This window comes from Macrosteles quadrilineatus, unplaced genomic scaffold, assembly GCF_028750875.1.
Source record: "Macrosteles quadrilineatus isolate MER2022 unplaced genomic scaffold, UCM_ALF_1.0 Scaffold_6__1_contigs__length_79288215, whole genome shotgun sequence".
Taxonomy (NCBI): Eukaryota; Metazoa; Arthropoda; class Insecta; order Hemiptera; family Cicadellidae; genus Macrosteles; species Macrosteles quadrilineatus.
The window spans coordinates 37,810,620-37,821,401 of NW_026542599.1; the positions used below are offsets into that span (position 1 = coordinate 37,810,620).

General features: G+C 36.0%; 2 protein-coding genes across 4 annotated transcripts in view; one reads left to right on the top strand and one right to left on the bottom strand.

Annotated features, from left to right (window-relative positions):
- The window catches only part of LOC128996793 (peroxisome biogenesis factor 2), a 68,240-nt gene extending 66,691 nt beyond the window's left edge, over positions 1-1,549 (bottom strand). The window contains exon 1 of one of the 3 annotated variants that reach the window (XM_054422262.1): positions 1,388-1,549. The gene's annotated coding sequence lies outside the window, so the exon portion shown is untranslated. Of the gene's footprint in view, positions 1-1,225; positions 1,287-1,387 lie in introns of those variants that run through there. The other 2 variants (XM_054422261.1, XM_054422263.1) reach the window with 2 other exon arrangements.
- A 3,077-nt stretch (positions 1,550-4,626) lies between these two features.
- Positions 4,627-10,367, top strand: LOC128997074 (kelch domain-containing protein 10-like). The gene is made up of 2 exons (XM_054422655.1): positions 4,627-5,582; positions 7,236-10,367. The coding sequence occupies exons 1-2, from the start codon at positions 4,851-4,853 to the stop codon at positions 7,734-7,736; spliced, it is 1,233 nt and encodes a 410-aa protein (XP_054278630.1). The 5' UTR covers positions 4,627-4,850; the 3' UTR covers positions 7,737-10,367.
- Positions 10,368-10,782: the final 415 nt, after the last annotated feature.

Consider the following 10,782-nt stretch of genomic DNA (forward strand, 5'->3'; position numbering starts at 1 on the left):
CAACCTGTAATGCAAAAGTCACTGGTGGTTTCACTTTAGACAACCACCTCGTATAGGGGAGTCGGAGAAAGGTTGTCCGCTTGTCTGTGAGTCCATGAGGCAGTGTGTTCGCATCAAAAACTCAAGAACTGTTGCACTTATAGCATTTAAATTTTGCACAAATAATTATGACACCATTAAAATTCTAGACGATTCCGCTTAGTAGTAATTATAAAACCCTGAAAAAACGTTTTTTTATTTGTCCCTTAAGAATAACATTAGAAAGAAGCTACCTTCTTCTTCTTTTTGTTTGTTTACGTTAGTTTGACGTCTATGAATATTTAACATTATAATTTCACAACTTTCAGAATAATAAATTGAACTTTACAATATTAGTCGGTGGTTATATAGGCCTACAGTTTATGTTCAGTATTAAAATTCTTTATCAAAAACATCTTTACATTAGGTACAAATATACATGTAGGCCTATATATTTAGTACTAAACTAAGCAGTTTTTTACTTAATTCAATTTAATGTTGGCATTGACTATTAAATAGTCAAAGATGTTAGTCTATTTTTATACTAAAATGCTATGGGAAGGGAGGGAAACAGGTTCACGAGGTAGGAAATGGTGAAGGAAGTAGTCAAATCGAGCAGTCCGGAGTGTGGGAACCCTTTGTGACGGTTAGATTAATGTATCTCTTCAATTATAATTTTAATTCGTTAATATTGATTTCGAGAAAAAAATCGGTACCTAATTATATCGACCTCCGGACCTCACGCGAAATTAAATTTTTTTTCTAAATGGTCGAAATTTCACGCTGATTTCAAAAATGATTGACGTTTTTTTCGGAAACGTCCCGTTTTCCGGAAAATGGGGAAAAACGGGAAAAATATTTTTTTGCTCAAAACCCATGTTGTGGGTACTCAAATTGTGCGGAATTTCATCCTGAACAAGAATATGTCGTTTTTATTATGATCCCTTTTAAGTAAAACATCACCGGACAGGTTAACTAACCTAACATAACCTAACTTAGGTTTAGATTAGGTTAGGATAGGTTAGTTTAGTTTAGTTAGGTAAGTTATTGGATATAGGATACTGTTGTATCAATAGTCAAAGGTTTTGTTTTATGCTTTAGGCTATTTCTATCCAGATATGATTATTTTTAATTTGTTTGCTAAACATCATTAAATTACTTTATGGTTGTAAAAATAATTTAGGCCCTACTTCATTCCATTACTCACCCAACTAAGTTTGTTTTTCTACTAGGCCTATCTTTATCTTCCCTCCATTATACTGTATTATTAATTTGTGTGTGTTAACCACATTGAACAGTAGTCAAAATCATTTGAACGCACATAAGTTATAACCACACACACTTAACCTAACTAATTTAAATTTATCACCTCATTCAACTGCAACTCATCTCTCCACTCCATCCAACTAATTCCAAGTAAATTTCACCATACCATCTCAAAAATTGTATGAATAATGCCAATTTGCCAAATCAATGAAAATAATAACTACTCTATCATCGGCAGTACGGCAGTGTTATTACTGTTATTATTTACCATTTACCTAATAATATTTATTCAAAATAAACAGCCACTGCTGCCAGTGCTGGTTTGGTTTGGTGATTAGGGAGTTGGTTAAGAGACAGCAGCAGGCAGACGACACGACAGGACAACTATCGAATACCCGTTACCCGAGTAACGACATCGCTGTCACAGTGGTTAAGTTCCCGCAAGGCTCAAGGGACGGTGCGTGCGTGACGTCGAGTCCTTGGAGGCTAGTGGTGGTCATCTTGGATAATTTCAAACAGCCGCTGAAGGGTTATTTACTGTCCAAAAATATTTTTTTCAAATACCAAAGTGATCAGAATTTAAATATCTAGTGTACTGTGGGATTAGAAATGTTCTTTGTAGTTTTGAATTGTTCTCCAAGGAAGTCCATGGAAGCTCCAAAACAGAAATCAAATCTTTCCTGACAAAAAATTGTTTTTATGATGTGGAAGATTTTCTAAATTTCACAATACAGAGCCCTTTGGCCTAGAATGTTATTTTTTTTATCAGTTATTTTTTATTATTACTATACATAACCTATTGACCTGTCCAATTCCTGCCCTGGACTACGGACGGAAACTACAAGTATGCAAGTAAGTAAGTATGCTAGCGGCCATCTTGGATTTGCCCGCCATAAGAGCAATGTTTATTTATTTATTTATTTCCCAACGGATTGCACCATTTTACAAAATATGTGTTTACAATATGAGATGGCATTTGCAATAGTACTAACTAGAAAAGTAATAACAATGGTAATAACAAAGTGATAATAAATAGTAATAGCAAGTAATAACAAATATTAATAACAGAAGAATAAACTAAAAGAGTAAAGAGTAACAACAAAGAATATAAACAGCAGGTTTCAACGATGACAAGACAAATATGCAGATGTGCTGGAGTGTGGTTACTCAAGTGATCAGGGAGACCCTTTTGAACGGGAGGGGCTTCTCACAGAAGAAGTCCAGTTGAGCAGCCACCGTGCTACCAGCCTTGAGTAGATGGCAAATTCCGCTGTTGTAGGAATAGTAGGCTGGGAGAAAGCGTCTGCTGAATAGTCTTGGAACGTGTGCCTCTGGGCGTGGTAATGTCGATACCACTCAGGATGTTAGGGCAATCGACAAACCCGTTAACCAGCTTGTAGAGCATGATTATGTCGGCATGATGACGTTGGAGTGACAAAGGTAGAAGATCGAAAGACTTCTCCACATACATCGTCAACCGTGGTAGTGCGGTAGGTAAAACCATAGATTAAACATACTCAGTATGTTTAATCTATGGTAAAACCAAGTCTCGGTCCAAGCATCCGTATGAAGCGGGTTTGTATGCTCTCCAGTTGGCTGACGTGGTTCCTCTGGAAGGGAGACCAGATGATAGACCCATACAGGTTAATTAGGTTAATTTCAAACAGCCACTGAGGAGTTATATTTACCATCTCAAAATATTTTTCCAAACACCAGTGTGATTGTAAACTAGTACTGTGAGATTATAAATTTTATTTGTATTTTATTAATTGCTTAACGAGTAAGAACGTCAAAATACGGTACGGTGAAATATATACAATGAATTGTCAAATAAAAATAACTATATTTTGGAAGAGCTCTATTTGTAAGCTAGATGGTTATCTAGCTTACAAATAGAGCTAAATGGTTATCTAGCTTACAAATAGAGCTAGATGGTTATCTAGCTTACAAATAGAGCTCTTCCAAAATATAGTTATTTTTATTTGACAATTCATTGTATATATTTCTCCATCTCCACTTTTAGGGTAGGTAACAAGAAGCTTCATACCATACTCATAGTTTCATTCCATACTAAATATTTTGTAACTTGGCCTTATTTATAAAAGATTTTATTGACTTCGCTTAAAATGTACAGATCTAGATTTTTAATTCATATTTTGTTTCGGTTTTCAATTTTGTATGTTTTATTTTCAATACGGTAGTTTAATAAATTTATGTTCATAAATATAAATCTAAATCAATAAAGTACAAATTAATGAGCTGATGTCACCTGTCTGCCATGTTATCCTATGGGACGTATGTCACTAAACATACATACATACAGGTTCCTCTCCTCCGTAGTCTTGAAGACCAGGGAATTGTCAATTCTTGAGGTTGACAAACAACACCACTTGCGACGTTGCCAATTCTACCAGGACGCGGCCTGTAGTTAAAGGTGGCTGTGGGTAATCCCGCACTCAACTTCGTTGTGATACCACTAACCAGTACCACTAAAATGGACAAGGAATGGAACTGGAAAGTGTGAACGTCATGAAATTGTGACGCCTAGGCTACGTCACGGAGCGTCCCTTGAGCCTTGCCGGAACTCGACCCCACTAGATGGCCTTGTCGTCGTACGGGTCTGACTTAGGGGAGGTACGATTGAGGCATTAGTTAAAAATTCCTCCGTGAACAGCGCTGTAGTAGAGAGCATTTTTGCAATTAAGGTTAACTAATCGCAAAAACAGTTCTGTTCATAAAATAAAATTATAAATGCCTCAAATTGAATTTTATAATTTTTTGTATTATATAATTACTATCATAACCCAACCGAACTAACCAAACTTGCTGATAATGAAATAATATAAAAAAGTTTATTAATAAAAAAAATAATTCTGTTCATTAAATAAAACTAGAAATTGCTCAATTAAAATTTTATAAAGACTTAATAATAAAATTAAACTGTCATAACCGAACCGAACCAACCAAACTTGCTGATAATGAAAAAATCTTAGTCAAGAAGTTAGTGCCAGCAGCGAGATTCGAACCCGGAACTCTCAGTAAACGAGCCCGGCACGCTAACCACTAGACCACCGAGGCCGTTATACTTATACAAACCGTATTGTTACGGTAATGGTGTTCCCTCAGCTAATGAGAAGCCCACAGCTGTCATCGTTAGCTCATCTATACCTCCCCTGAGTAAATACCCCGTCGTAGTCGTAGTCGTAGCCGTAGCTCAACAGCTCAACTCGTAACAGTCGTAACGTACGTACGTCACGTCACTCGTCCGTCGTCCCTTCGTCCGTCAGTCCGCCGTAGCTCAGTGGTCGTGGTCCGTCGTCTTGGGGTCTTGTCCTCGTCACTCTTCCTTCTAGTTCTAACTAAAGGGACGGGAGGGGGAGGAGAATGGAGATTGAGGTTAAGCTAAGTCTTAAATCGAATTTTTATAGTTCTAAGTTGAAACCTAGCTTATTCATAGAAATGGTTTGAGTTACAACTCGTGTTTCGTTGAGAAATCTTTGTTTCACTGCATAACGATGATTTCATTTAGTTATAAATTTAAAGCATAGGCCTAGTGAATACTCAACATGTCGCCAGTCAGGGATAGAGAATTCAAATTTAAGGCTTACAAATTAACCAGTAAATACAGAATGAACGATCGAAGTGGAAGTAGAGACAAGGATTCCAATGTGTGGCCTAAACCTAGGAGTGGGCACAGAATAGTTTGTGACAATGTGAATGTTTATTCATTTGGTGGTTATAACCCATCATTGTCCGCATGTGATGAAAGTGACCTACTCAGTGATAATGTTTGGTCAGATAGTAAGCCTTTATTTAAAGAATTGTGGAAATATAATATAGCCACAGGCATTTGGACGAAGATGGATGTTGAGCTTATACCGGACATTTTAGCTTCAAACGCTGTCCTTTTGAGTGGAAATATTTTGATGGTTTACGGTGGAACTGGAGTACCCTTTGGTGCCAATTGCAGTAATGACCTGTTCATTTGCGATCTTTCAAAAAGCAATGACCTTAAATTTGAAGTAATTGTTGCTCTAGGAAACAGTCCTCAGCCGCAATATGGTCAAGCGATTCTGTTAATTGATGACTACTTGTATACCATTGGTGGGACCACTGGCTTTCAATACTCTTGTGACATTCATCGCCTAAGCTTAAAGGATGCAATGTGGGAAGCTGTGTATACTTGTAAGGGAAGTGATATTGAACCAACAGGAAGATATAGACATGAGGTAGCATACTTTGAACAAAGGATATATTTACTTGGCGGTGGAACAGCTCATGAAGCTTTTGATTTTCAGGTAAGTTAGGGCCTGACTTAACTATTTTAGGCTAGGCTAGGGATGTTGCGATACTAGCGATACCAGTATGTATCAATACTTTTATTGCGGTACGGTAGGCCTACTGCTGGTATCGTATCGGTAACGGTCGTTCCGATATTTACTTGGTATCGATACCAAGAGGCCAGTAGCCTAGGCCTATCGTATCGGAAGGTGGTAATTTCTGACAAATCTGAGTAAAATGGCCACGCTCGCATCTTCTGAGCGGTTACCTGGACATGTTGAACATTCAAATTTAACCCATTGGGGAAGGAATTAATGCGCTACATGCAGCACCCTCTGGCGGCAATTAATTTTACCGAATTTGTAGACTTTTATTCTAACTGCTATAGAAAGAAAACCTTACGTAATAAATTAATAATTCTTTCACCATTTTGTTCACAGTAAAATTGTCTACAGAAAAGTTGTAATTGGATAGTCAAAGTTCTAAACTAAAAAAAAATATATATAAAAGATTATAGCCTAAAAATAAAAATTTTAAAAACTATATTTTGAAAGTAAACTTGATATACAAATTCCATGATTAATCCAGACACCAAATAACACTACTATTATAAAGTTCAATCGATTCCCTACGTAGAAAAATCAAAAGTTGTGTACTTAGTAATAACATTTTTTAAAAATTGTTTGTTTACCTTACCGCAGCTGATTTTTGGTGATATGTGGTTTCCATGGCAACACAAAATTGTTTGTTATTCGCTAAAATAAATTAGTAAATACGCAAATCAAGAAGCAAGATATTTATAAACATTATAATAGTAAGAAGAAACAAAAAGGGTGAAAAATAATAATAACTAAATAACTAATGGCGCTGCCTAGCGGTGACACGAGCGGAACTCGTAAGTCGGCCGCCGGGCCTGCAGCGGCCGTACGAGTAGGCTAACGCTCGTAAGTCAGCGCCAATGGGTTAAACCAGCTAAAATGTTGCAACAAAACAACTCACTTAGGCTATCTGTTAACAGCCAACAGTAGGCCTATAGGCCTACATAGAACAACATAGTATAAATAAAAGGTTGTTGTAAATGATTAATGAATAGATATATCTCTATTGTAAATTCTCATATGAATTCATCAATAATATTTTTCTATTATCTAAGATACCGTACTTAAGACAACCCACTTGAGACAAATTATAGTTCGGCCGCTTAGAAAACGACCTGCGCGCTAATGCTAAACCAATGCTGGAGGAGGTCGCTTTATAAGCGGCCGAACTATAGTCATTAGGCCTATTATAATGGATATCAAATCTGAATGTACCTATGTGTGTTTTAAAATGAATTTATTTGTATGAACCCATTATGATCCCACAAAATTCATACCATCATATAACTATACAAAGACTATTTGAGAATTTTTCAAAATGTTTGAAAAATTCTTATTCTTACATCTTATTCTTATTCTTATGATCCCACAAAATTCATACCATCATATAACTATACAAAGACTATTTGAGAATTTTTCAAAATGTTTGAAGTGACCAAAGATGTCCCCAAATTAATAACATAAATACCATCTGGCGGGAGTATTTTTAAAACTTGGTTTCCTGTTTTTTCAACTAACCTGTACAAATTTTCAATTTAAGCTTAATATGATATGCCCTCTACATTTTTCTAGACTGTTTTTGCATTCAACCTGACTACAAACACGTGGGAAAAGATGAACACGAGGCCTGACGACAAAGCGAGAGAAGTGTTTCCCTCCCGTCGCCGATGCCACAGTTGTGTTCAGCGAGACCACTTTGTTTTTATCATCGGTGGGTTCACAGGTCAGTTGATTCTCAAGGATATTTGGAGACTGGATCTGAAAAACTATCAGTGGGAGAAGCTTTCGAAAATGTCTCTAAACAGAGGAGTGTATTTCCATTCCTCTTGCCTAACTCCCAGCGGTAAAGTGATAACGTTTGGAGGAATCGTTCAGTCTGAGAACACCAGTGAAAGATCAGCTGACGTACACATGGCTTGGCTTTGCATACCGAAACTGAAAGAGATATGTTGGGAGGCAGTTATCTCGTACCATCGTGACTTGGACACTATGACAGAGGAACAACTTCATGCTCTGGGCCTGCCTCTGGAGTATATTAATAGGCTTGACTTAAAAAGGAAGATCAGAATGTAATTAATTTTTAACAATGATTTTTCAGTTCAAATAGACTACTTGAGTTCAAAGTTTCAATGAAATATTATTCTCACAATTTTCTGATTGTGATTTTTATTGGTTATAACTGTTAAAACCTGTTGAAACAAGTAAATTTAGTGATTAAAAATATCTACAAACCTGTCATTGAATACAGTTCTTTCACTAATTAGTAAGATAATGGATGCATTGTCAATAGGTAGGCTACTCTTCCAATACAGTAGACTCTCTTATCCAGGACATCGGTGTAACTGGACTAAACTCGGCAGAAGTGACATCTTTTTAACCATACAATTTTTATCAGAACACTGGTTTAACCGGACTGGATCGGTAGGAAGTGGGTGGTACTGAAACAACTTTTCTCGTGGTAGTGATTTGAGACCAGCGATCACGTGTGTACACAATGCTCTCCCAATATGATTGGGATAATTGGGTATAATATAATTTGGTTAGTTTTTGAGTTTCTGGTAAATTTGAGGAGACATCAATTTAACCGGAAAACCCGTTATCCGGATTGGCCTCGGTCCCGAGTCATCTGATAAAGGGAGTCTACTGTATATTTATGGCAGTCCTAACTACTCTTAAAATATATATTTTTTCTGTATTATCCATTTTAATAATTGAATAATTGTTATTTCTAAAAAGTTTGTGTTAAATACTGTACAAATCGTGTGGTTTTGCTAGATATATTTTATCTAAGTTATGTTTGTTGATATATTTTTGAATGTATTATAGTTGCTAATTAAATATAATTAATATATTTTATTGAAATTAGATGGTATGAATCTTTTATCTAAAAGTCTAAGGTAGCAATGCAACTTTAGAATTGATAAGGAATAATATTACGAATCGAGATGGGGACACTGACTAGGTTTGTAATTGAATACAAATATGAGTATAGAATGATAAAACTCTTTGTGTCTTTGTTTTTCTACTGACTAGGTCAGTTGTTTCATTAGCCAGGATCATTTGTCCAACCATCAGGTAGGCCAATAACTGGATCCGGTTTCAAACCATCAAACAGCTACTAACTTTTCTCATGATCTAACCGCCGACCTTTTGATTACTTTGTGAACACTATAACCACTATATTTCACCAACAACCCAGCTATATTTTATATAGAATATAATATTTTTCCTACAGTTACCTAACAATGTACATGTTCTCTCACTGATTTGAGAAAGCAAAGTGGCCAATTCGCTCATCAGTGAGACAAAGTTAACAATCTAATTACTAATTACTAATACTCTAATTACTTTGTCTCACTCCAGATTTGCAACGTGAAGGCACGAAATAGGGAGCGCGTAGTATGCAGGCAACGTCGTATGCGCGTGAAATACGTTGGCAGCACTGGCTGTAAATCAGCTGGTCAGCTGTTGTACTGTTGTATTTGTAACTTCACATTAAATGTTACATTAAAAGTTCACTTCTGTGTAAAAATAGGTTATGTTTCTTCACCAATTTATTTGTTTTATGGTAACTGTAGGAAAAGTATAATGTGCAACTCGAGTTCAAAGTATAATTGCCTCACTCGAGAAACCATTCCTCACTCGCCTACAGCTCGTGAGTAAGGATTTCTCTCGAGTGAGTCAATTGCTCACTTTTCTCACTAGTTGCACAAATAACTATAGACTGTACCCAATTGTAACCCCTCTTGTTGCAATAAAATAAAATATAATAAGTAAAAGTACCTACCACCAAGTATTTGGTGCCTGTCTTGTTTAATGATGGTTACTAGTTCAATCCCATCCCTTTGTGTTTGGATGACAAGTTGTTAGCTGTTGATAAAAAAAACCGACTTAAATTTTCTTGGACTGGCTCGGAACAATTGTATTTTTGAAGCTGCTCATTAGTTGTATAACCACTGAAAAGACATAAAAATTAACAACAACATGTTGTGTAAAAATTGTTTTGTCCTAATGCTGCTGGCCTATTAAGCGTTAGGGACACATGAGGGTATTTTATTTTGTCAAGCTACTGTGCAAAAAACTGTGGATCATAAGTCCCGCACGGGCTTAATATTTTCTAAACGACAACAGATAAATCAATAAGATTTGGTACATCAACACCACACCTAAAAATCTACTTTTTCAAGGAACTATGAATTTTCTGTCATATCATGGGGACGTCTCGCAAGGAGTCAGAAGGAAATCTTAAATAGGAGCATAGGTCAATATGCACATCAAATGAAAGGTCTTTTTAGTAGAATACAATGTCGCAAAGCACACTTCAAAAGGTTGATCCTGCGCAAAATGGCGGCCATTCAAAGATTTCTTGAATCCGCCATTTTGAATCTTTAAACGACTGCCATTTTTTACTCAGGCGTTCTTTTGAGCTTGAATTTACGACATTGTAATCTACTAGTGAAGACCTTTAATTTGATGTGCATATCGACCTATGCTTACGTTAACAATTTTCTTACGATTCCTAGGGCTGTGCCCCCTGAGGAGTAAGCGTGTAATAGCAATGCAAATTAAATTAATCTTTGAACAACTGCCATTATTGGCTCGGTTGTCCGTTTGAGTTCAAATTTGCGGTATTATATTCTGCTAGTGCTAGTAAAGACCTTTAATTTGATGTACATGCCAACCTATGCTTCTATTTAAGATTTCCTTCTGACTCCTTGCGGGACGTCCCCATGATATGACAGAAAATTGATAGTTCCTTGTAAAAGTAGATTTTTAGGTGTGGTGTTGATGTACCAAATCTTATTGATTTATCTGTTGTAGTTTAGAAAATATTAAGCCTGTGCGGGACTTAAAATATACCCTGTATATATGTAGCCTATATGCCTAGTTGATGCTAGAGGAATTTTTTTATTTTTTTCTGTTCATTCTGAATACTTAAAATATTATATCTTGTTTTCGTAGTAAGAGATTTTAATAAATGAGAATATGAAGATCTTCGGATGGTTTTAAAAAGGTGTATCATATAGAATTGTGTTAATAATATTCCCAATTTATGTTTTGTATAGTAGGGATAATCTTTATGATTTATTAAATAACTGTATAACAAGTGTGTATTTTC

Bases quoted from the DNA above. Each gene is read 5' to 3' on its own strand.
- LOC128997074 (XM_054422655.1), top strand. From the start codon at position 4,851: ATGTCGCCAGTCAGGGATAGAGAATTCAAATTTAAGGCTTACAAATTA. The intron at 5,583-7,235 runs GTAAGTTAGGGC...ACATTTTTCTAG, and splicing joins ATGAAGCTTTTGATTTTCAG to ACTGTTTTTGCATTCAACCT.